We start from the raw sequence: 27,494 nt of genomic DNA, 5'->3' as shown, positions 1-27,494 counted from the left end.
AAAGAAAGGATGCAACATCTATAACAGATTCAGTGAAAATCAGCTCTTATTGAAATAATGACTACCATTGTCAGAACATTGTGGATCATCTTTTCTCATAGAAGGCAATAGACAGCTCAGTAGTTCTTTTAATATGTGACTTTGCCAGGTGGATTCCAGGGAGAAAGCACTTCGTACCCATGAACAGTCTGCAACTTCTTTTGCTTCTTCGCAAGCTGCTCTCTCATCTCTACCTTTTCCTGAGAACAAAAAAAAAAAGGTGTCAAAAAACCACAAACCAAACCCAAACAAAGTCCCCACCAAAAAAAGCCAAAAGAAAAGTTACCTTTATTGTTATACCTTTCTTGTATGAAAAGTTAAGTTAACACAGGTGTGGAGCTTAGTGCACCCCTTCCAGGGATTCAGTCACACATTGCAAAATACACCACAAGAGGCTGTACATTCGATGTCATTTACGATTAAGGTTCCTGCCTCAAGGATGGGCTGATTTTGAGCACTTTCTAAGCAAAAAGCCCAACAGAAAGCCTAGTGGATTAGGTACTGTATTTGTCTTGTATACAATTAGTTTCATTTTAATCACCTATTTTTGCTAAGAGGATACCTAAATCACAATGCTAAATATGTTGTTCTCATGTAATGAGAACATCGATACATCTTTGTAACATTCTGTACTCATTAAATCACGCTTCCTATGTACTAGAACAAATTGGGAACTAAACAATTTAATTATAAACAAGTATCTATCTAATCTTTAAACTGCAAGTTTGTGATGATATTTTCTATTGTTCCAGTGATAGGCAATTAGCACGATGAAGGATTGGCAAGATACTTGCAATATTCTTTTTGTGCCTGAATAACTAATGATTTTCAGGAGACATGTAATTAAAAAATAATTAACAATTATTTATATTATTTTTTAATTTGCATATTGTTCTGTTCTATATAAAATAAGCATTCTTCTTATGCTTATTTTATATACATGACTGACATTTCATCATTGTGAGGACAGCATCTAAGGGTACATTTGTACTGGAGAGTTCTTCATGGTTGGTGCTGCATGCTTGAGCAGACCACTTAACTGACTTAAAGCAATTTCTCTCTTGGTGGAACCAAGGTTGACATTATGAACCAGAGCACAGCACCCCATTTGACATGTGGATAAAAAGCCCTTGAGCAGCTGGCTTTCTGGCACATAAACAGTGCATTCACTTCTAGGACCAAGAACTGGCATACACATTATTGATTACATAAAGATGTAATGTGGATATAACAGCTTAAGATCATTAATTGTACCAAATCCAGCCTTGGTCCCTTCCCCTTTTGCAGCCTATCAGCCAGTATTTTGAAGCATTCTAAAGGTTTTGTATTTACACATATATGTAACTGTATTGCAGTGTAAGTCCTGCTCCTTCAAGATAGCAGTAAGATAAATTGCAGTCTTACATAACTCATGATCCTAGCCCTTATTCCCTGGGCTTATTCTCTGCCTTCAACACAAACAAAACTTTATGTTCTAGTCCTAACTATAGTTAATATTCTCACAAGACACAACTGATAAAATCTTTCCTAAAATAATAAATGTTATTTGAACTAAAAGGGGAAGAAATGATAAAAGATTAAATCAATAACTATAGCTTGTCATACACTAGATCAACTTTATTGTACAGCTTGATTTCTCTGTGGAAGCTTACTACTGAATAGCCTAGTAAGATGAACACATTTTTCACTTACAAAATTCTGGGAAGATCACATTCTTTAGCAGTATGACTACCATGTAATAACTGAATTTTAGATAGCACAGAAGCCTTACAATGTTTAAGAGGAGTAACAATAACAGCCTTATTTCTAACATACTGCAATGCCAGGAGATTAAAATTCCAACATATATAAGGTATTTTCAGATAGATTTCACTAAATCACCTGATATGAATAATGCACGTCAGCTGTTTCTAACCCAGAAAAGCAATAAATCCGTAAGATTCACCTAGTACATCATTTAATGATGTTTTTAAGCAGCTTTAGAATGCCAAAAATAGGTGTTGAGCACGCTCAACCTCAAGGTAAAATTTCAAACTTCTAGGGCATTTAAACTCACTACGTTGATCTTCAAGAATTATTTGAAAGCAGCCTTACTTTTCATCAGCTCATATTAGGTTAATGTTTACCACATGAAATGAAGAACATATTACGTCTGTCATTATAAACTTTCTACATATTTCTCTCCACATTCTACTTTTCAGAACGGGACACTGGTATTATGCATTAAGTAAAAAATGATAATTTATCAAGCAACATATCTAAATTAGCTTGAAGACTACTTGGTGAGCAGCAAGAGGCAAATACTATGAAAGAAACAAATAAATCAGAAGCTTAAATTTCCTCTGCAGTACTAAAGTATCTCAGCTCAAGATTATTCTTTTTATGTTAGCATTTAACAAGCATTAATAGCCTTTTTCAGGGCATTTATTTTCATGCTTAAAAAGTAATCTTCTCTATGCATTCATGTTATCAAACATTTACAAAATGACCTCTAAAAGTGTAAGTGACAAGATTTCCATTAACATAAAAGCAGAATGTTACTTATATTTTAGAAAAAACTACAAGATTTTTATGTCTGTTTTACCCATGCATTATAGTCAACACCTGGTTCAGGAAGGCTGAGGACGAATTTACATATGTATTTCTGTTGCATGTTAATGAAAACATAGTAGAATACTTCCCACTATATTACCCCTATCCTATTACCCTTCAGACAAAATCCTCTTATTTGAAGTAATACGCTTAAAAGGCTTCCACAATTCTGCCCTCTCAGATTTGATGTTTGTTTATCTGCCTGTAGGTAGATATCATCCTAGTTCCCTTGATAATTGGGAATACATTGTGACTTCATGGGCATTTCTCTCCTGCAGTTCAGTGAAGGTGTGCGTTTTCTTTATTACTATACAAAGTGAGATAATATTCTGGCCAAACACGATACAGACCTATTGTCTGATATACTTGCTCAAATAAATGTGTTTTAGCTACAAAAGCCAGCACAATTTCTGAAAGCAAACCTGTGAAGACCAGGAATGAGACACATCAGTCAACACTTGCACATAGACACTGAAAATGAGACAATTTTAGAGGTTCCTCTGCCAACAAATTCAGTACCTATCATATCCTCCAATACCTGCTTATTTTTTGAACTCTAAGTCTTATGTAGGCACCTGTACATCCTCTCTAGTAATTCCTCCAAATAGTAAAACTTTAATTAATAATCACATGGAAGTGACGACCTCATGAATTTATACACTATTTGGACAGGGGGAGCATGTGCTAGGCAGCACATTACATTCCCCCCCAAAAAGGATGATTCTTTTACCTTCATACAGAGTCCAAGACTGCAAAGAAGTCAAATGTACAGTTAGAGGTAACTTCATGCTTTGGTACAACTACACTAATTGAGGATAGTCTGAGTAAGTGGAGCATACTGGGACAGAGCGTTAGCTACTCAAAGGATAGTAATTCCTTCTTGAAAAACAGGAAGAAATAATCTAAGATGGGACATTAATTATTTGTCAAAACTGAGCTGGAAATCACTTGACAAAGAAGACCAAAGAAAACACATCTTTCCAATGGTTACAGAAATCAGAGGTATTCTAACAGGGAAACAGGTCAAAAATGATCTTAAAAGACTTAAACCTAAGAGTAAAAAGGTTTGAAAACAGAAGGGAAAACATGCAGATTCTTGCTGTTCTATGTAACTGAATGTTAAGGACCTTAAACCAGCTGAGTTGCCTGATCCCATTCTTATAAATTGCAACAGAGACCATACATACAGGATGCATACCAAAAATCACAACAGAGAGGCAACATAACAAGCACTCTCATTCTAAGAAAACCTTGAAAGTCACTATGATAAATGTGCCACAGGGTGAGGGTGAAACCCCCAAGTTTTCCCTTAACTAACAAGTCACACATCTTTAAGAAAACAATGTATGCTCTCTCCTAGTTTGCCTTTCTGTAGCAAGGAGAAAAATAACAAAACTGCATTATTGTTAGGACTCAAGTACTAGGTTAGTTTTCTGCTTAAGAACTGTGACCAAAGTATGCTGCTGCAGGAAAAACATAGTTGGGAGCATCAGAATTCCACCCTTTCTAGTAAATGGATATGCTCATTACAAGTGCCTTCATCAATTTTAAGGTATACAAGTCTCCACTTTAAATGCTTATTCAAACATATATGCACACTGCTGCTGCTGGTGATACTGCTTGGCTTTGCAGGGATGGCTGGCCCTTCAGAGATGGTTGCTCCTGACACACAATGTCAAAAAATTAAGACTAACTGTAAAATGCAAAACGCTATGATATGTAGGTAGGCAGAATATGTTTTCTTGCATGCTACATATCAAGCCCACCATATTTTACCAATTTGCTTCAGAAATTTGGGGAGCTAGCTACGCAATGTTGCCATCATCTGGCCTCTCTCATAACAGCACGAGAAAACATTTGCATAGCAGTACTTCAGTGCTCCCACTCATTAATGCATTAATCTTTCTAGTTTTGAAAAAGTGAAAAGAAAAATATACCAGCCATTTTTCGTATTCCTCCACAGCCTTTTTGTTTTTTTCTTCCTTCTTTGCCTGTTGAATTTCCTGCTTTCTTCTCTCTTGGATTTTTTCTGCTTTCTTCTGTTTTATATATTCTTCCTTTTTTTCATTCCTGTATAATAAGAGGGAAGAACAGGAGATCATCATGTAACAGAATAAATGCTGCATCTGTGACTGATTAACTGAGTCAAAAGAGATATTTTACACATTTGATAAAAGATCAAGAATATATATTTACAAACTTCAAAGTACATCTTTATATATTACCAAGGTATACATGAACCTACTATTCTAGTGTGCCATTAGCTTTTCTGCACTACTTTCACCCTTATTTAGTATCATATAAAAAAACAGACTTAAAACTTCTGTGAGCAATAGCAAGTTGAATATATTCTATAAAAACTCGTTGTCTTGTAAAACTAACAAAGAATTGCTCCAGCAAACACATTTCATTTGCTTCTGAATACATCTACATTCACACTTTGTATTCCACAGAACTCTTACACAAAGATTTACCTTCCTTCCTATGGCTTCATAATGAAGCATGAGACTAATCTGATGACAAATTACAGAATCACAGAATCATAGAATGGTTTAGGTTATAAGGGACCTCAAATATCATGGAGTTCCACCCACCTGGCCTGGCCTTGAACGCTGCCAGGGATGGGGCATCCACAACTTCTCTGGGAAACCTGTTCCAGTGTCTCACCCCCCTCACAGTAAAGAATTTTTTCCTAATATCTAATCAAAATCTACCCTCTTTCAGTTTAAAACCATTCTCCCTTGCCCTATCACCCATGTCCTTCTAAAAAGTCCCTCTTCAGCTTTCCTGTAGGCACCCTTTAGGTATTAGAAGGCTGCTCTAAGGTCTCCTCAGAGCCTTCTCTACTCCAGGCTGAACAAGACCAGCTCTCTCAGCCTGTCTCCATAAGAAAGGTACTCCAGCCCTCTGATGATCTTTGTGGCCTCCTCTGGACTCCCTCAAGCAGGTCCACTTCCCTCTTTTTTGGGGGCCCCAGAGCTGGACACAGTACTCCAACTGTGGTCTCAAGAGAGCAGAGGGGGAGAATCACCTCCCTTTGAAACAGCCCAGGACAGTGTTGACTGGGCCTTGAGAACACCCTGCCAGCTCATGCTGAGCTTCTCATCAACCACTCAATGAATATTACTCCTCAGCTGCAGTATCTCTCCTTAGTCAGTTAGCTTCTGGGGAGGAAAGCACTTAAGTTACTAAACTGAAAGAAGCTTGTCCTCATTGTTACATTTGTTCTCCATTGGGACTGAAGATTGTGATCCCAAGCATGTCATTGTCTCCCAATTAAAAGCACATCAAGCACTCACAGGAGACCTGTTGCATTTATAAACAAAGATGTGGAAACTATGATATTCCAAACTCCAGTGGAGAAGTACCATTTTTCAACTGCTGACATGCTGTCTCTCTTCTTCTCTGCAATCAGTTCCTCTTCTTTCTTCTTCTTTCTTGATTCAGACTGTTTTTCCTTTCTGCTTTGCTCTCTTAAATATTCCATTTTTTTTTCTTTCCATTTTTCAAATGCCTGAAGAAAACTACAGATTCATTAGAAATCTTATCCCTCACCTTTTTGTCAGTACTTCACTTGATTTTTCTGTATTATTATTTTTTTCTAATTTCTGCATATTCCAATTTTGGAATATGTGTCTGTAGCATTGCTCAGAAATGGGTATCACTGTATCCAAAAGAATAAATTATTTTTTCCCAGTTCATTGCCAGTGTATTCATATGGAGTTTATTTTATGTTCAATTAGTTGAACGGAAATATGGAAAAATGTCTGTTTGGGTGCAAATGTTAACATTACATACTTCCAACAGAACAGAATCTAGTATGAGTTTTCTTAAAATACCACTATGTTTGGATTTTAGAATCTAGTTTGTTTCTATCTCTTGCTGGATTAGTCAGAATTATTCTAAACAATCTCCTGAACCATATCCGATAAACATTCATGTACATATTTCACATCACCTTCTGTGCTGCTTCACTTTTATCCTTATTCTGTTCTGCTGCTTCACTTTTCTTACGTTCCTCAAGCTTCTTTTTTGCCCTTAACTCCTTTGCTTCTCTTACTTTCTTTCTTTTCCATGCTTCAAAAGATGCAATTGCTTCCTCTCTTTTAACAGCTTCTTTCTAGAATGAAAATAAGTCTAAATTTAAATACAGTTAAATATAAAACTATAATTGAAATAGTATGCTTTAAACCTATTATCAAATTTAGGATGAGATGGAGTGATACAGAAACGGAAAATGATTTGCAGACAACATTCCTAGTAATACTCAATATTAAATGTTAACTACATAGAGTGGTTTATTTCAATGCTCATTTTTAATTTAACTTAATCGAGTGAGACAAACTACTCCTGCAAAATATGTGTAGAAGAATATTAAATACATGTTAAATGCTTAGAAGTGAAACATCATAAATACTTAAAAGCCAAATCTAAGAATTTTGTATGGTACTAATCAAAACAGAGTCTTCCACAGACAATCATCTCTTGAAATAGGGAGCAAACTCATTTTATAACATAGGACAAATTTAATGACAAATTAAAACTTAACACCTCAAGGGTTGCACCTCCCAAGGTATTTGTAAACTAACCTGAAAATTACTCTACAAAGCACACTTTTAACATACCTTACGAAAATGTGTAGGGAAGCATCAGTCACACACACTTTACAGCAACCATAAGAAGCAGGACACACCATTTAGTGTTTGAACTCACCTCATGATATTCAGAAAAAACAGGATGCCTTAGAATAGCAGTGATGTAATTAGGCATAAAGCACAGGTAAGCATACTTCGAAGAACTATAGTTTGCCAGTTTCTTAAACAAGAACGTAAACAAACCTGTTCAATATTGTTCCTTAGATTTTCAGCTTTCTCCTTTTCAATCCTCTTTGATTCCCGTAGGTAGTGCTTTTTCATTTCCAACCAATTCTGTGAGAATTGTAGAAGAGTTTTATACTTTTGAAATCTTTTTAAGCTATAACTAAAAATGTTCTGTTAAAACAACCAAATATTATTAGAGTAGCACCAATATAATGACCACCAAAATTACTCTAAGTTCTTCCATGTGCTGCTTAAATAACTACTCCATTTGGAAGACCAAGCTGTGATCACATAAACACTGTGATCAAAAGAGCCTAAGGTTCCAAAATTATAGCTATAAAACACAAAAAAGCTTAAGGATCTTTAAGAAAGAACCCTTAAAAAATCTTTTTAAAAAACCTACAAAAATGTAAGCATTAAAAAAAGGAAGAATGGAATAAGGATTCTTATCACTTGGTATACAGAACACTGTTTACATTTATTGTCACTATAATTGTCTACCTATAATTAAGAGAATAAAATCCAACTGTCAAAAGAGACACTTCAAGTACGCATAAAGTGTTATGAGCCATCAGGATTAAATTTTCAAGGTTTAACTAAATATTTGGTAGGCTGCTTAGAGATGCAAGTGTCCTAAATGAAGCCTATTTTACCTTTAAAAATAATGGAGACAATGTAAGTATGGATTTGAGGTTTGAAATTTTATTCTAGAACAATAACCAGTATTCTAAACACATACAAATATGAACAGCATCTGTAAATAAAAGTTTTTCCCCCACAGATTAGTAGGATAAATCTGTTGGAACCCAGAAACTAATCTTTATGAAATTCTACACAGAATCCACATAGATTAATCCTTCTGGTGAGAATACTAGACTAGACACTTTTCCTGAATGCCAACTTAATAGAACATAGCAGGAAAAGAAACTTGAAGCTACACACTTACCTATGTTTAGGAAGAAGTAGAAATAGAGAAAAATAACATACATGTCTAGAAATGGTCTAACACAATAAATTGTGAAACATGGTACATCCCTCATATCTAGCTTTTTAGTCCATATTTGATAACAAGGCATAGCCAACAGAATAAAAGGATTATTATAACTGTAAGCATATGCAAAGAATATACTGAGAAATACTGATCTCCAGGAAATAGGAGGTGTCGACTCCTGTAACAGGGCCTTTATATGCATAGCTTTGTTTGTTGGTTGTTTTGTTCATTTTTTATTCGTTTTTATGATCTACCTGGAAAACAGCTGCTCGTAAACTATCTGCTTTGTTAAATTCTGTACTGTTCTTCTGCACGTCTTTATCCTCCAACACCTTTAATGTTCCCATATACTGAGATGAAACAGGTGTAGCTGATGGAACAGCTTTCACTTTTTTCTTTAAGTGTGCAGAAAACAGAGACCTATAAAAATACCAAGACACAAATATATTAACGACTTTTCCATTTACTGTAGCTGATACCAAGGTGTCTTCCTTTTATCTCAGTGTATATTAAAAGTTACTGTGATTGTTTTTACATGTACTTGGCTGGACACAGGGGAAAGTGGAAGAAGCCATTTTCTCCTGAGGGATTTATTATTGCCACTACTCAACATATCCAGCCAAAGAAAGTTTAAAAATCTCTTGCCCATTTATCTACAAACCAACATAAAACCTGTAAAGATATCACAAACTAGATGCATTGGTGGAGCTAGTAGACCACACTCATTACAGACACTAGCAAAAGACTTGGAATCTGATCTGGTACAACCCTGAGCATGGGTTAGAACAGCATGCCACATCTACTAAACTTTTTTTCTGTTTAGTTGTCAGCAGTGAAGACAATGCTGACAGAAAATAAGAATGAAGCAGTATTGTCAGGGCAGTTACGTGCATCTCACACTCTGCGGAGTCTGATACATAGCATCTTTCTCTTACCTGTCAGATAAAGAAGCTTTCCTGACTTGTAGAACAGTCTCTTTTGTTTCACTTAGTTTCTAAGAAACACAGAGGCAAAATAAAATTATAGAGTTATGTAACAGAACCAGACCAGGATTAAACAGATTTCTACAATCTAGCAACAATGTTGGGAGGGAATTAGACTCAATGATTCCTATGCGTCCCTTCCAACTCGAAATATTCTGTGATCATATGATGTCAGAAAAATAAGCAAGAAAGCCACTTTAATATAGAAAGGGTACAGTACAGGGTAAAAAGAAAAAAAAAGAAGTTTCCCTGTTATTGTATCAACACTTTTTTAACTATTGTTAATACTTAGCTTTAACAATTATGTATATCTAAATATTTTCTTTCTTATGATAAAGCATGAAGTGCTTTGCATCTTATCCATTATTCAAGTCACACCATGGATTCCATTCTCTGCCAACAGACACTGCACACTCCAATTCTTCTAACCTCACAACAGCAATCTGATGTTTTCACTTGGATAAGGTTATTTCTTGAGATTGGAAAACACACATTTATTTGTTTTAAATTATTTGTATAACAGATATTTCCTATATCTTCCTTAAAACTACACAGAATTTCTCAGAGACCTCAGTTCTACAAGCCAGACATAAATTATCAGCTTTACAGAAGTCTGCACGTTTGAGGTACCAAAAGCAACTTTACAAAACTTTTCACTGTGCTTCTAGGACATTGTTCTAAACAACGGTAAAAATGCATATGAATAATACCTTGATACAGTCCTCTGAAGTGTTCTTTGCCTCCAGATGCTCAGATTGATCATTTACCGATACCTCCTGTATTGTATCAGTTATTACTTGCCCTTCCACTGTTTTCACCATTTCATCTGAATTATCTTCTGCTGACTTCTCTACTTTCTTTGTTTCCTCATCTACTGCATTCACCATTGCTTCTATCACAGCAGAGGATTTTCTATTACTGTCCTCCAGTTTCAAGTCACTGGTGTTGATCTGATCTTGATCTAACAGGAAAAAAATATTGAAAAGACACATTAACAAGAATTTCATTGTTTCCAAGTATTGTTATTTCTGTACTAAAACCATCTCTTTCTGAAACATATTATGAAATTTGATATTTTTTTCTGTATACTTCTTTCTAAGAACTATATGGACTATTAAGAGGAGTATTCATTTGTATTGTATTTACATGTAAGACTGGAGTAGCAACTGCAGTTTTAACAAACATTCTGGAGTGTGAGAGCATGTCAAAGGCAAAACTTCCCATCTGCCTTGCTACCCAAACATGGTTCTAGTGAAAAAACAAAAGCAAGAGCCACTGCAACCACAGCAAGAGTTCTTCTGACATCTAGCAAACTACTAATGAAATTTCTACAACAATTTGGGTCACAAAAACTGCTTTGTGTGGTGTTTTTCAGAGGTACGGGACACACAGGGAAACAATGGGAAGATCCTGTGGTGGGGATTTAAACAAAACATCACTTCAAATTAAATGTATGCCTAAATAGTGAACTTGTAATTTACAAAACACTTTATTAATAATACTTAAACCCCCCCTTTTTATCAGATCTGTATCAATGCAAAGATCTAAATTTGTAAAACAATTCAGACACAAACCAGAAAAGGCCACAGTAAACTCCAAATTCCAGTCTTCTACAATCTTTAGATGTAATTCTCAAAAGAAATATAAATTGTGGATTAAGAGATTAATTCCAAGTTACCCGAAGAAAGATAGTAAAACTGTACGTAAACTGTTGGCATCAGAAAGTGTACAACTCTAATTAAGCTGCAACATGTAGCACACAGGGCACTGTTGACAGCAGATTTACTATGAGCACTATATAGGATGAACTTCACACACACACGAATCAACACACAAGTCAGTCTGGCTTTGTTTGAAAAATAGATACAAAATGCCAACCTTCCCTTGGTTAGCTGAGAAATGCCACATGAAACTTGCAAGTATTATTATTGTAGTTACTTTCTTGACAGTTCAAGCTATACAAGTTTGATCAGTCTTCTGGGAATTCTTACACCTGCACACTTCAGCATCATTCTTAAACAATTTTTTCTAATCCCTTTTCCTCTACCTTTGTTAAAGTTTCTGTATCATTGTTGTTTCTATGTCCTCCTTTGTCCTGACACCACCACTGCTATTATTCTCTTTCTTTTATGCTGTTCCTACAAGTGGAGAATCTACCCATTCCAGTACACTGATGTGTAAAAAGGTTTCTAAAAGCCCATTCCAGTGGTTTTCAACCTTAGGACCACAGATTTTTTGTAACCAGTCTGGAAAAAACGGAACTAAGAAAGGTAAAGTCAATGGATACTGCTGAGAAGCCTACAGATCTGATATTTCTTAAAGGGTCTGCACATCCCCTAAGAACTGTTAGTGATTCACAAAAAAAAAAAAAAAAGCAAGAAACAGCTCAGTTTATATTAAACTTTGTGGGAAAAGTCCAAGAAGTGAAAGGTCTACCCTAGTCACATTGACTGCAAGAGAGGAAATTAAATGACTCAAAGATGCTTATAGACAATGATGCATACCTTTGACATAAGTCAAAGTACAAAATCTAAATTCTCCAACTTTAACCTCTTCCTTCCATTCCTGGGATGCCTCTAAGGCCAAATCTCTCAGTACCTGGCATGATACTGTATTTGAACATACCTGCAAGGAGGCTAGGTCATTCTCAAAATCAGAACAGAAGACACAAGGGCATGAGAAAGATACTGCAATGGAGTAGAATGGAAATTAAGAATGCTGCTGATTTTAAGATTACTTGTACCATTAGATATTCTAAGGTGTAAATGGTAACAATTATCTGGTTGTACGTATCTAGGCTCTGCCTTTTACAGGTGGTGCTTCTCCACACATCAGTAAATCGGAGTCTCCAAATCTTTCATTTGGGGAAGTAAAATTAATGGAATATGATGGTAAAATACTTTCTGGGCATGGATCCTGAGATCAGAAAGTGACAGACATATAAGTGAGCAATCATAGCACATCAGTATAATTTAACTTGACTTTATAATACTTTGACAGAATGTGTGTCAGAACTCTCTAGGAGAAGTATAAATCTTATTGTATATTTGTAGAAATAAATGCACAATCAGCACATATGGCTGGAAACCATCACAAAATCCTGTTTCTAGTTAGAAAGAAAAACAATGACATTCTATTATCTGGCCCTCAAAAGAATGCTACTGGCAGACATTTTTTCCCACTCCTTTTTTCTGTCCTATTTTTCTCCCTGAAAGCTTTATCAGCTAAATGAAAGTTTAGTTTCTCAAGTTTTCAATGCAGGTGGCAAAAAATCAACACATATACTCTCTTACTTCAGCACCATCACTTTTGGCAAGCAGTTTTTTCTTGGATATGGCTTGGGCATTCTTAGCAGTTAGGGATGATGATGCCGAAAATGAGAAAATTCTTTTCTAGAAGCTATTTTTCTTTCTGACCTATTTTCCACAGGACTACTTTTTTCAGCATATTTCTTCGTTGAGGTGATGGTCTAGAACAGGTATCTAATGAAGGAATACTGACATTCTCAGCTGAAAATAAACATTACAGTTTCAGTTATGTCTAGTTAAAGACATTTTAGTCTGGAACACTATTTTTGTCAAGACAGATTCAACTATTTTCAGTTAAATGAGCTATTTAAATAATAGCACAGCTGTCTTAACACAGTGAGGCCATATACAAACAATGAAAGTTTTACAGCTTCTAATAAAATCTCTACATAGACAGTCTATGAACTTACTTTTTCCATTTATCATTATCTCTGTACATATTGAAACAACACTTAAGGGCTTATCTGCTATTAGAGAGAAAGACTTAGAGATACAGAGTTTTCATAAATCTAGAAGAGGGTATATTTAATATAGCTCTGGCATAAGAAAACCTTTCTGCAATTCTGCTTGTCCAGTTATCTACTAGCAAATGTACAAAGGGAAGACTGCTTCATTTGTTCTGCACGGTGCAGAACAGAATAACCTAGGTAGGAGGAGACATCATTAAGAAATGCAGTTGAAGAGGAGGGCTTCCTGCATCGTGTTTCTAGCTTCTTCAATGACATCTCTGCTCCCTGCCTAAGGCAGTCAGTCACTGGGCAGCAGAGCCACCATGCAAACATTTCTCACAGATTTCTATCCTCTGGCTTCTCACCTTCCTCTTGCTTAGTAATCCTACCTTTTTCACATTTTCTTCCCCCTGCCCTGCTACCAACAAAATCAGGCCATATAACCTTTCTACCTGCCTTTTTCCTTATGCATGCTGATCCACACAGAAACACTTACCTAGTTCTACACATTGCCATGTAAGCATTTCTTGCTAAGTCCTAGTTCATGTAATGCTGTATCAGGAAAGGAGAGAATCACCAGACCCATCCAGCACACTCATCTGAGTAATGTCTACGTAATTAGTGTAAAGTTAAGAGAGCTAAGAAGTCACAATATTCCTGCAAATACGCTAACAGTTTTTCCATACAGTAAATCACAAGAAAAATCAAAGCAGCAGAAAAAGCTGATAAATCTCTGGATAATCACCTCTTCTGCTGGACTGAGATCAATTTATCTAACACAAGAAAATTTACAATGGTTGACTACTGATGATAATATGCTAGTATCACTGTACTATTTAAGATTCATATGAAGAAAAGGATTACGTCTTCTGTCAGTCTAAAACTATACAAGCATACCAGAGTCATCTGCCTAGCTGCACATTCCCATATCCAGCCCTTTGGTGCCATCATGTGGAATGAAAAAAAGGAGCTGACATCACTAATTATGCTCTAATCTTCCATCACAGGTAATGACAGTCATAAATTTTTCTCAACATCAAACAGAATGAATTCTTCTCATGTTAGGAAGTAAATAAAAAATATGAAGTCCTTTGGTATTTTAAATTTGTAAAAGTATATAAAGTCTGTTATCAGAAAGTTTTGTTTTCATATTAAAAATTAATTAGCTGTTCTTATAATGAATATTAAAGTTCAGGTTTTTTATATATTTGACTGTATATCAAAAGTGGTTCGGTAACTTCAAAATAAAAGATCATTTGAAGTTTTAATTTTGTGACAATGAGAAGTCTATCATTCATAAATGTTTTGGTTGCAGCTCATTTTCTGGATTCTGTTGCATTACAGCACTCTGATGTCCCAGCATCACAATTTCAACACTGTATTTGTGAACACCGCAGTCCAACTTAACCGGCCCTAGAGAATGGATGCCTGTTTAAGGACCTTTCCATTAAAGGGTACATATATGCTGCGGATACTGCGTGAATCTGTCCCATGCACACACAGAGAAGGTAACTCTGTAGCCCTCCCACACCTTCCATGGACATACACTGATGAAGAGCTGTACCCAAAGTAGCACCCAAAACAACTGTTTTTCATCTCCTGAAAGGAAAAGAGAAATAACAACCTCCTGCTATTTGGCCCATGTTGGTTCAGTTTAGCCTCTGGCAGCTGGAAGATAGCAAAACATGTATTTTTAGAAGAATATTGAATAAATTTCGTGCAAGCCAAAGCAGCTGATACTTAACACAGAAAATAAGTCAAGTTACACACTTTAAAATATTGTAATATGGCTAAGCAAATAACAGCAACAACATTCAAATGTTTCTATTCACCTGATGCTGAGGCATTTCTTGGTTTGTGCACCCGTGGCTTTGGTATTGGTATTTTTTTCTCCTGATTTCTTTTCTTTTGTAGTTTAAGAATAGGCAAGTCATTGCAGTGGTCACTTTCATTATTATCATGCTGTACTTCTTCAGCAGATGAACATTCTTCATTATTTTTTCTGTCATCACCCCCATTTTGACTTTTCAGACATCCTTCTTCACCATCTTTTCTGTCATCCTTTATGTTTTCACTTTCTAAAAGTGTTATTTGCTGAAGCTTCTTTTCATGAAAGGATAAAGACAAGTCATCAACAGCTTCATTTTCCAAATCTGCTGCTTTTTGTGAAGCATCATCATCTGAGAGAGGACTCTCAACAGCAACTGATTTCTTAGTGCTTTCATCACTTGAATAACTTTCATTAAGTTCTTCCCCAGCACCTGAAAATAACACATTATCAACTTCCACTCGAGACAAGTGTAAAAAACGGGACACAAACTGTATCTTCTATAAACTGAAAAATATTTTTTATATAATATTCTTCTGATTTAAGTCTCTGAGCATTTCTCTTTCTGTACCTCTGATCTCTGCAAAGCCACCAAGCTAGATACTTATTCTACTTCCTTTCCTGTCATCTATTTCCAAAGGCCCAATCCAAATAAAGCATTTCAAATATTCACTGGTTAATTCTTATCTGTTATGCAGTTATGCCTTAAGTGGAAGCAAGTCAGCAATCACAAAACTAGGCATGTTTGGTTACCAGAATCCAATCTCCATTCAACCCACTTCTATTGAAAGAATAGTAATTCTTTCTAATAGAAAGAATTCTAGTCTCTTCACTTCTGTTCCATCTAAAATCTACCTGAAGATACTCAAAGGAGGTATCTGCTCCAATGCTAAGGTTCATGTGTTTACCAAAAATACTTTTATCTTTGTGTAGTCTGCCATTTTTAAGTGGCTTAATTTCAGAGTTCAAATGCTTGAGGAAGACAACAAAAAGTGTCATGATAGCTGAGTAACACAGTTAATGCAGGAGGAGCTTTTTTTCTAAGTCTTGTTAGCAAAGGCAAATCAAAGCATCTCACAAACTTTTAAAAGACATTTCAGATGTGAATGAAAACAAGACACAGAGGAAGTCCTTTGAGAAAGGACAGGCTGAGACAGTTTGGCTTGTTCCGCCTGGGGAAGAGAAGGTTCCAGGGAGACCTTAGAGCAGCAGTCTTCTAATACCTAAAGGGAGCCTACAAGAAATCTGAAGGGGGACTTTTTAAAAGGGCATGGAGTGATAGAATTAAGGGAAATGACTTTAAAATAAAAGAGGGCAGATTTAGATTAGATATAGGAAGAAATTCTTTACTGTGCAGGTGATGAGGCACTGGAACAAGCTGTCCAGAGAAGTTGTGGATGCCTCATCCCTGGAAGTGCTCAAGGCCAGGTTGGATGGGGATCTGACCCATCAGGGTCAGATCCAGGTTGCCAGGTTGCCCTGGACTAGTGGAAGGTGTCCCTGCCCATGGTAGTGGGTTTGGAACTACATAATCTTTGAGTTCCCTTCCAATCCAAACTATTCTATGATTCTATGAAAAACATATCATGGTATTTAAGACTCATATTTGCCTTAATATGCTCTACCATATGAGGAGGAAGAAGAGACATTTGACCAATCTCTTTAGACTAAGTATCAATATTATCAAATATAAAATGCATCTTGTCCCAAGAAAAACAGACAGATCAAACCTATTCCTGGTTAGTGTACACTGAAAGGCAAGCATACTAGCATGCTCTACAGTGTGTCCTGCAGCCCTTATTTTCCGATTGTCCAGACTGGGAAAGCAGTAAGACAACACAGCTTTCCCTCTGCCCATGTAACACTTTTGTTCACAGTACTGTGTGCTACTGTCCCATCCAGGTGTAAACACTATGGCTAGGAAGTAAAACTGGCCACCGGAACTGTGGGAAACAGCTTCTGGTCTAGGAGGCTGGCACCACCACTGATTCCACTGGGCGCTCTGCTCCTAACTTGGAAGGATTAAATGATTTAGAAATTGTTAGAACACAAAAGCTTGGACAATGAAATCTACTGACTCACAAAGACTGTGATCTAGTAATAAGTTAAGAAAGGGAAGAACAACAACGAAGAATATTTTTGTCTTACCATTTATCATGTTATCTTTGTCACTCTCAAAGTCATCTGAGTATTCAGTGGCTTGCTCTCTTGCTGCATGCACAGTAATTGCCTTTTGTAGCTCATCCTGAAATGGTTTCACAAATAACTCTTACATAGGAGGGAAAACTCACTTCTTTAAGATCAGCATCATTTCCTCCCTCCCACACATACATAAGATTATTCTATTTAACTGTAAGTTATTGTGAAATGTAAGTAAAACACATTATTTTCAATCTATCATAATTCCCCAAACTTTCCTTTGTTATATATATATGTATGCGTGTGTGTGTGTATAAAATCCATGTATTAAATTTGTATTTCTTTGTCATAAGAAACGTATCTTGCAGATACCTTTTCCATTTTTGGCAATAATGACATATCATCATTTGACACTTCTTCCCCCTTTCATTGGTTTTGCTGGGCAAGAGCAGCACAACAAAAATGCCTGCACAGCCACCAGTGACAGGGAAGGGTGATCAGGGACCTCTTCATTCAGTGTTGCAGTACAAGAACCTGAAGCAAGTGGCAGGTCCAAAACAATGGAAGAACCACTGGTATTCTGGACTCCCTGCTGCAGGACATCGTGGACACAGCACACGTACACGGGTTATAAATGCAACTAGCCTTTCTTACAGCTTAAAAATACATTAAGACAGGAATCTGAGCTGATTCAAGGCTGAGTCACACACCGCTGAAGGCCTTAGAGCAGGTTTTTTGATATGCCTTATGCTGTGCCTGAGGCATCTGCTGTCAGCCGCTGCTGGTCCTTTAGCCAGAGACATGTTTGCAGGACCATGAAGGCCAGGTAAGTCAAGCTGTCCACATCCTATAGCTACTGGTTCCCAGGTCATGCACAGGAAGCAGCTTCTGGTGTCCGCACACGACACCAGCTGCCCAGTTTTCATTTTGATTTGCTAAACCGGCTTTTCTCTGTGTGCTGTCTTTAACGGCAAATTGCTGTATTCGCGGTCGCAGAAACCTCCTCGCAGTCAAACGCCACAGCCGCCGCTTCCCGGCCCCACAGGCAGCGCTCCCCTCCCGCGGCCTGCCACCGCCACCCCCGCTCACCTGCACCGCGCCGCGGCGGGCCGCCCTCCGCCCGCTTCCTGCCCTCGACATGGCGGCACCTCCTCCTGCCGGCCGGCCCTACGAGAGGCCCCGTAGCTCCGGCCCACCGCCCCGGCGGCACCGCCTGTCGCCTAGTAACGGCGCCGAGTGGCTGTACAAAGGGCGGCCCAGCGGCGGCCCGCGGCCGGCCGGCGGAGCGCTCCGCCTTCGCGCCAGGGCTGCAGGTGGGGTGGCACCAGCGGTCCGATGACTTAGATCGCTGAGTGGCCGGCCCAGGCCTTCGGGGCCTCCGTTCTGCATGACCGCCGGGGAAGACGTTAAGGGCAGTAGAGGACAGACATGTCTGTGCATTAGCACTGAGGCCTTCTGCCACCACTGGGCAACTTTCTTACCTGGGCCCAAGTCAGACCTCACCTGTGCTTTGAAGAAACCATATGTGATCCACAGGATTTATTATTTCTGTCCATACCCTACATGCAGCCCACATACCTGCTCCCGCAAGGTACAGACATACCTGTGTGCCACCACAGGTATATCGCTGTGGCAGAAGACACTGGTTCAGCAACCCTACTCTTCCAATTGGGTAACTGTCCAAAATGTCCTTCTTTGGATTTAAATCTTAGATTAAAATCTTAAATATTAGAGATTAAGGAGTGACAATGGCATGGATGTAATTCACCTGGTGCTTATACCTCCTAATACTCCAGTTTATATTTCCCCTAATGGTGGTTGTGCAGCACACATGTCAAGCTCACTAGCTCCTGGCTGGACAGACACCTTGCCAAGCTGCACGTGTCCTTGCCTGTCCCCAAGCTTGTCCGTCCTTCATATGAGCAGTGATGGGGCAACCAAACTGCAGAATGGTCTGGGAATATTGATCTCATGCATCAAAAGAAAACCGTTGACGTCAGGACCACATACAAATACAGACTTCTATTCTTCCTCCAGTTTAAATGTTTCTGATTGCTACTTTACTGAAATAAGACATGATCCAGTTGTTTAGTGATAATAAAGGACTTCTAACATGCTTTCTGTACTGGTGTTATATTTGCATGTATTACTCTTCCACCAAATGCATTACACTTTCACATGCTGTGCAGAAGAAATTCTCTGACAGAAACATGGAGATAATATGTAGGACAGAAGACAGAGTCTTAGGACTTGTTTGCCTCTTGTTTATTTATGTAGAGTTATATTGTAAAAACAGCACAGTTGTGCAAAGACCTCAATACACCTGGGGGAAAGAGGACCCAAGTTCTAACACATAACCTTGGATTTTATCACAGACTCATAGAATCATAGAATAGTTAGGGTTGGAAAGGACCTTAAGATCATCTAGTTCCAACCCCCCTGACATGGACAGGGACACCTCACACTAAACCATGTCACCCAAGGCTCTGTCCAACCTGGCCTTGAACACTGCCAGGGATGGAGCATTCACAGCCTCCCTGGGCAACCCATTCCAGTACCTCACCACCCTAACAGAAAAGAATTTCTTCCTTAGATCCAATCTAAACTTCCCCTGTTTAAGTTTTAACCCATTACCCCTTGTCCTGTCACTACAGTCCCTAATGAATAGTCCCTCCCCAGCATCCCTGCAGGCCCCCTTCAGATACTGGAAGGCTGCTATGAGGTCTCCACGCAGCCTTCTCTTCTCCAGGCTGAACAGCCCCAACTTTCTCAGCCTGTCTTCATATGGGAGGTGCTTCAGTCCCCTGATCATCCCTGTGGCCCTCCTCTGGACTTGTTCTAACAGTTCCATGTCCTTTTGATGCTGAGGACACCAGAACTGCACACAATACTCCAAGTGAGGTCTCACAAGAGCAGAGTAGAGGGGCAGGATCACCTCCTTTGACCTGCTGGTCATGCTTCTTTTGATGCAGCCCAGGATACAGTTGGCTTTCTGGGCTGCAAGCACACACTGCAGCTGGGTCATGTTCATTTTCTCATCGACCAACACCCCCAAGTCCTTCTCTGCAGGGCTGCTCTGAATCTCTTCTCTGCCCAACCTGTAGCTGTGCCTGGGATTGCTCCGACCCAGGTGTAGGACCTTGCACTTGTCATGGTTAAACTTAACGATGTTGGCATCAGCCCACCTCATAAGTGTGTCAAGGTTCCTCTGGATGGCATTCCTTCCCTCCAGTGTATCCACCGAACAATTTAATGATTTAAACTAACAACTGTGAATGATTAATTGATACTTATGTATCATCCATGAGTAGCTAGCTGCTTTGTTTACCTATATTTATTTATGACCAACTAATGCTTGATCTGCTGATTTTTCATGGCATTTCTTGAGAGTTATGCTTGCTGTTGATTCGGAGAAAACTCCAGGAACAAACTCGCCAACAAATTTTTCAAGTTGACAAGCAGGTATTCTTTATTCCGGCGCCGAGAGACACGGGGAATAGCTCCACCTAGCGTGTGTCCCCTTTATTGCTACACAAGCCATCCTTATATAGCCCTTGGGCATACATACATATTCATGAGGTTACGTATGGATTACATCATTTTCCAGAAAGCTCCCCGCATGCGTACATAATTGTGGTGGTGGTCTCTGAGGGTCGTTTACTTCTTCCAACGATCTTCATCACTCTTGGCAGCCTCGGAAGCATGTGCAGTAGCTGTTTACACCAGTTTAGTTGGTTCGTTAGCACCAGAGACATAATAGTCCCCTTGTCCTCCTACTTATCAGTTAGTTTACCCACAGCCTATCCTGGACACCTGCTATTCCCAGATACTCCCTATCCCTGCGTCCTGTTTTTCTAGACTGTTTTTCTTAAAACTACCTCAACTAGAACGATTTATCTTATGCCAGTATGTTCTCTATCTGTACTCTATTTTTCTTCTATGTACTAAGCACCTCAGTAACTTTCCACTGCTACTGCTACAAAGCCATTGAACTTAACATTACTTACAACTAATTTTAAAGGTTTATATATTCAATTTTGTGATTTTATGTTCCCCTTGTTTCACTGTACAACTTTTTGTGCTCTATTCAGCCTTAATTTTGCATCTATGCTATTCCATCTTTGTGCAATTCCATCTCTCTATGGAAATTGGACATACTTGTTTAGAATTTAAAAAGTAAGAAAAAAGAAATATATATATTCTTTCTCTGTAATAATGTTAGAGATTGCCAACATTAATATTGTTATTAATAATTTTAGCAATTGCTAATATGTTAGCAATCACTAACATTATTACAGGTTAAATCATGTCCATGTCACAAAAACATGAGCTGCACACTTTATTAAATTCCATAAGGTGGCAGCAAAATATTTTAAAATCTTTTCATTTTTCTGGTAAATGTTCTTTATCCTAGCTTCTTTTTCATTACCACTGGTGTATATGGGAGACATTTTATTGGTTTAGATCAGTTTCCCAGCCTTACATATACTATAGAGATGGAAGAAGATTTGGTTTCAATTTTTGTGCTATTTATATGAGTCATACCATGGGACCTCGTGTCAGCTGTATTGTTAAATATTCAATGCACTGAGTTGGTAGGATGTGAAAGAAACAAGACCAGTACTGTCAGCACTGAAGAACTCAAAATGTGTGAAGATGTTTTTGTCAAAATGCATGAACATCAGATCAGCATCTTCTAGACTTACCTCAGGCAAAAATCCTATTGAGACCCACTGACATGAATAGGATTTATGCCTAAATATGAATGTAGAGTTCTGAGTGTAAATATAAAGGTTTTTAAGAGTCTTGCTTAACTAAAAGAAAACAAGAAAAAAAGGAGGCTTATTAAGGACAAAAAGCTGAAGACAGGTAGGACAGAGTGCTGGACCATCTAATTTAGGTCATGCTTTGCCAAGAAAGGTTGGACCAGATGATCCGTGAGGTCCCTTCCAACCTGGTATTCTAGATTTTATTGCATCAAGATGAGTGTTATCATCTGCTCTTTAATTAGTAACTGTTATATGGCAAGTATCAACTGGACAAGGAAATGGATGTTTAAAGGTAAAATTGTTCTTTCGAGTGTACATGGAACATTGGGAAAAATAATCTGAATAATCCTAGCAACTATATTCATTTGGCTAAAATAAACTTAGAAGTTAACATTTAATTCTGCTGCCCAAATGTATGTTCTCTGCAATGGCCAGAACCTTAAAAAAAAGCTTTTTAGGACAAGCAGTACCATGCAATGTAATTCCAGTCTGCAAGAATAATGTTACATTCAGAAAGCAATCAGCTATGATGAGTTTCTTGGATGGCTAGCTCATATGCATATAAACAACTTTCAGAAGTAGTTTATTTTATTCATGTGGCTAGAGTTTCTAGGATTGGATTCAGTGTTTCTTCTGAACAAATGACACACAAATTAAAAATATCCAAAATCATATACCATAAATCATCTGAAATCAAAATAGATAAAACCCCTTACTGGAGAGAAATGGTGTTCTGCTTGCTTTGGTATTCCTTCCCAAAGTCAAAGTTGTACTTGAAGGAGACTTAACAGCATGACACAATGCCCGAGCTGGTGCACATTCCTATAGAAAGTGTATTTTGGTGTTTGTTGCAAGGGTCTCCCCACATAAATGACTATTTCTGTTCTTAACATCAGTAGGAATTAGACATCTAGCTCCAAGTGCACCTGACTCTTGGATTTTGCATACATAGCAGTTTAGCAGAGTAACATAGTTAACGAGTGTCCTGGGCTCAGCACTAGCAGTGATTCTTCTCAGTCTCAGTAGCTGGCGCAGTGCTGTGGTTTTGACTTTCAGCCTGGGAACAGCACTGATAACACCGATGTTTTTAGTTGTTGCTAAGTCATTTTTACCCTCACCAAGGACTTTCTGAGTCTCATGCTCTGCCACGGAGGAGGAGAAGCCAGGAGGAAGCAGAGATAGGACACCTGACCCAAACTAGCCAAAGAGGTATTCCATACCACAGCACGTCATACCCAGGATGTAAAACTGGGGGCAGTTACCCAGAAGGGTTAGATCACTGCTCGGTTGGGCTGGGTATTTTTTGGCAGGTGGTGAGCAGTTTTATTCTCTTCCCTTTTTATTTCCCTTATCATTATTATTATTGGTGGCAGCAGTAGTGGTTTGTGTTATACCTTAGTTACTGGACTGTTCTTATCTCAGCCCGTGTGAGTTACATTCCTTTGATCCTCCTCTCCATCCCTCTGGGAGCTGGGGGAGGAAATGGGGGAAGGGGTGAGAGAGCAGGATGCTTGGTTTTTTGAGTTACTGACTGGACTTAAACCATGACAAAGAGTCAAGTAGCTTCTTTGATTTTAGACAACGAGATCATCTACCTGTGGGTCATTCTCCCAGACATTTAAAAGTACAAGTATTAATCTTTTCACATTTTCTTCCCAGTTCATATGAAATTATACAGTATACTGTATTTTGCAGGGCTATACTTGTCCTGCCAAAATATACTGCTCTTTTTTAGCTTGTCTGTAAATAAAGCCAGAAATACAATCAACTTTGTGTCTATAGGGTTAGATATGGCAGGGAAGCCACATTCTTTCACTGTAACTCATCCAGTATAGACATGTCTGTACTGGGCTTGACCTTCGCTGTCTCAGATGGTGAGAGCAGTGTTGCTATGTTGAGAAAACAATCAACATAGTGTATGCACAGAAAAACCTTGTAACCTGGAATAGGTGCTGCTCCACCTCAGCTACTCAGAGGCCCAAAGGTACCTGGACCAGCTTAAAATCAGTTTCTGAGTAACTGAAAAAAACAGCCACCCACCACTGCAGAGAAGTATACAATAGGACTTGAGCCTTTTGTTCTCCTCACCAATGTTATTTTAAGTAAATTACATTCTTTCTTAGAGAACAAGCTGTTCAAACCATGACACTGCCAGTCTAACTGGGAAGGATTTGACAACTCACCTTAACTAAATTTATATTGGCAGTACTTGGATTATTCCACAGCTGCTCCTGCAAGACCTGAAGGACTTGGGTTGTTCCTTCTCAAAATATCTTTCTGAACATCTCAGTCACTTCTGGAAAGACAGATTTAGATATATTTCTTGACCATCTGATTAATTTTTTGTTTGGTTTTTTTTTCTAAACAAAAACAATGGTTAAACTAATGCTCAGTTAGAGCAGCTAAGCAGATGTCAGGAAATACTAGAACTAAGGGTGCTAATACATCTCTCCCCCCTTTCCTTTTGCATTTTTACTATGATACAGTCATTAATTGACTGAATAATTCATTGAATTTGTTTACATGGAAAACCCATTTTTAGATAAAAATATGTATTTTCAGTTTTTCTTAAAAGAAATTCTCATTATTCAGTGATTAACACAGAAGCATGGTCCCCACTACGTAGTGAAAAAGGTTTATATTCCAGTACATTAATAAAAAAATAACTATGTTTTTAACCACATCTGCAACCACAAGCTGTCAGATTTAAGTGTCAGATGAAAGCTTAGCTTGAACTTTTCATCATCATCCATTCATGTAGAAAGTCTAATGATATGAAAACAAAATACTTATTTTACTGCAACTGTATTCAGTGGTTTCCTACCATGTTTCTAGAACAAAGCAGCTGAGTTCGTGATAATGTGTTTTTAATGCATTGAACACAGCAATATTGTTAAAATTTGGTGTTATGGAAAACCGGTAGAAATCCATGTTGCTATTAAACTTGTCCTCCCACTTTTACATCTGGATCCTGATTTATCAGTAGTTAAAGAAGATGTCAGGATAAGAAGGTATGCAAGCTTCACATAGTGAATTCTTGCTCTCAGGTATATTATGAGAGAACTTGAAATAGGTAAAACTAATATATATATAGAAGTAAACATATATGTTGAAGGAACAGGCTGGAATACTGGGACAAAATACGGGAGTAGCTAAGATGAATAAATCCACAGCTATTTAATTTATATGGCAGTTTATGAAGAATACACGTGTTATTGTCTTGTCAATTTAGTCCTGAGCATTAGACTTAGAAGCAGCAGAGGGAAGTAGATATCCAAAAAGAAAAGGAAAAAATCAAAGTGTTAAACACCAGGTTCCTTTTTTTTTTTTTTAAGTTATTTTAAGCTTTGTTTTTTTAAGCTGCTTTTTTTCTTTTTTTTTCTTTTTTGTTAATAGTTCTTGATGTGATTTTAAGGAAAAGCATTGGAACACCAGGAATGAGACACAGCTGTTGTGCTTGGTCCTAATAACAGACAATGAACTTTTCAAGCAGACAAAGCTTAAGTGTTGATGACAGCAGATTAGACTTCCTGTAAGAGGAGTCAGAAAATGCAAACCTTTTCACATCAAGTGGAGTCATTTTGTGTGCAAATGACTCAAGCTACTGGTATCTTTGTATATAGATAAATTCTTCTTTTAAATTCTTGCAGATGTGAGCTCTGGTTGAATAAGCACCTTCAATAGAAACCTGACAGACCTGCAGTTTCATTAAACATCTATCACTTGCAAAACATCTCAATGTCTAATCTTGTATTAATGCTGTCAGGAAGAGCCAGCATCTGTTGAACGCTGAGCAGTAACTCAGACCTTTAATGCTATAGCACATTTCACAGAGAGAGGAAGAACGCTTGTCAGATTATCACCTGGGTGTTTGAGAAGTGTCAGGACTCCAGCTGCTTCCACCTGCAGGATCACCAAAGAGGCAGACACAGCAGCTGGGTTAAAGACTTGGACAATGTCCCGCAGACTTCCAGCCCCAAGGGACAAGAAGTCTGACATCATTAAAATTAATCAGAGAAAATGGATGCAGTAAAAGGCCAAATTAAATTGCTTTGTGGTCAGAAAGATTGATTGCCTAATTCTCACTGACAATAATAATGTTTGCTCCTGTTCTTTACATCTGTATTCCTCCCTTGTCTCCTTTTAATTTTCAGTGCTATTCTAGTTACGATACGGCAGGAAGATTTAAAGGAAAATAGAGCTGCCAGGTTCGGTTTTGCTATCATTACTAGCTATCATTTGCTATCATAATGAGGATAGAACTTTACGGTGCAAGTAGCTTCACCGTAGATATTCACAGCAAGTGAATATCTATGATTACTTTGCTCGAGTAAGTGTAGCAAAACTAAGGCCCATTGAGAGCGCACTGGCTGTATTGATTAATGTTTTTTAATTTATAATTGACCCTTATAAGATGGTATTTTTTGTCTCTTTTGAACGTGTTGCTTTGGCTATCAGTATGCCTATAAGATCCTTGCTGCTACAATATCTGAAGACTTCCTAGTCTGCAAGGGAGTAATCAGTTTTCCCTGGCACACTGCTGAGAGAGGGCATTATTATTTCTATTTAGAATAAGTAGAGAGAAGACTTAGAAGCTGTGCTAGTAACCCAAAGGCATGCAAAAATTCTATGATGCTCTAACTTTGGAGGATTTCTAATAATCCTGTCTTTCATTAATTTATGCCCTTAACCAGTGAAGAAAATTCAGATATCATGAGAGCTTGTACCCGTCAGAGGCAGTGCTGCACAAGAAACAGAAGGATCTGAAGAACATCCATGGTATTTCAGTGCTTGGTAAAATTTTTAAGCGCTTGCTACCAGCTGCCCTTTGTGGTGGTGGTTTTTTTTTTTTTTTCAGTAGAAAAGCTGTTGAATGGTGCTTTTCTGCATATACAATAGACAAGGCATGTATCTATGATAACAGTAGAGAAAACTACATCAGACCTGCTTCTGAAGAAATAAATAATAGCAAATAAGTAATTTCCTATTTTCTATTTAGCATATAAATGGGTAGATCACTGATTTTCTAGTAGATTGGAGTCCTGGTTTCCTTAGCTTCGGGTGCACTGTACTCAAATGCTCCTTTAAAAGAGAGCCATTTCAAGGGAGGACATTTACATACACTCTTTTCCCTTCTCTAGACCGACCAATACATGTCCATTGCAGTCTCTGCAATGGTAACACCAGAGAGACCTGCAAAATACAAGCTTCAGATTTTGTGTAGTTCCTATAGAGACCAAACTACTTTATGAAATTTTCTAGTGGATGAAGAATTATATTGACTTTCCCTATTATTAATATTGTTGTGTATTTTTATATAATCTCTACAAGGGCTATGGAAAGAACATTTCATTCAGACTTGTTAAGGGAAAGCGCTGATTAACCCCAGCACTTGGCATCAAATAATCCAAGTTAGTAATATGGAACATTAAATCAAACTCTGTGTTTGCAAAAGAAGCTTAACAGTTCATCTTTCCCTGTTCTCTATGTTTCCTTCCTTCCGTCCTGTTACTTAGTTTATAGCCTCTGCAACTGATTTGAAATTTTGCAGATGCTAAGATTACTTGGTTTAGGTT

The 27,494-nt window shown here is 37.9% G+C and overlaps 1 protein-coding gene across 1 annotated transcript; it reads right to left on the bottom strand.

The window, feature by feature from the left end:
* Positions 1–107: 107 nt before the first annotated feature.
* MAP9 (microtubule associated protein 9) lies at positions 108–18,289 on the bottom strand. The gene is made up of 11 exons (XM_034064447.1): positions 18,239–18,289; positions 17,159–17,255; positions 15,015–15,443; positions 10,136–10,386; positions 9,378–9,436; positions 8,697–8,862; positions 7,470–7,559; positions 6,590–6,751; positions 6,000–6,145; positions 4,569–4,701; positions 108–239 (listed from the first exon to the last, which is right to left on the bottom strand). Exons 1-11 carry the CDS (start codon positions 18,287–18,289, stop codon positions 129–131), a joined length of 1,695 nt encoding a protein of 564 aa, XP_033920338.1. The 3' UTR covers positions 108–128.
* Positions 18,290–27,494: the final 9,205 nt, after the last annotated feature.

Source organism: Melopsittacus undulatus, chromosome 7, assembly GCF_012275295.1.
Source record: "Melopsittacus undulatus isolate bMelUnd1 chromosome 7, bMelUnd1.mat.Z, whole genome shotgun sequence".
Lineage (NCBI taxonomy): Eukaryota > Metazoa > Chordata > Aves > Psittaciformes > Psittaculidae > Melopsittacus > Melopsittacus undulatus.
The sequence above is the reverse complement of the archived record's forward strand: the minus strand, read 5'-3'. Positions and strand labels throughout refer to the sequence as shown.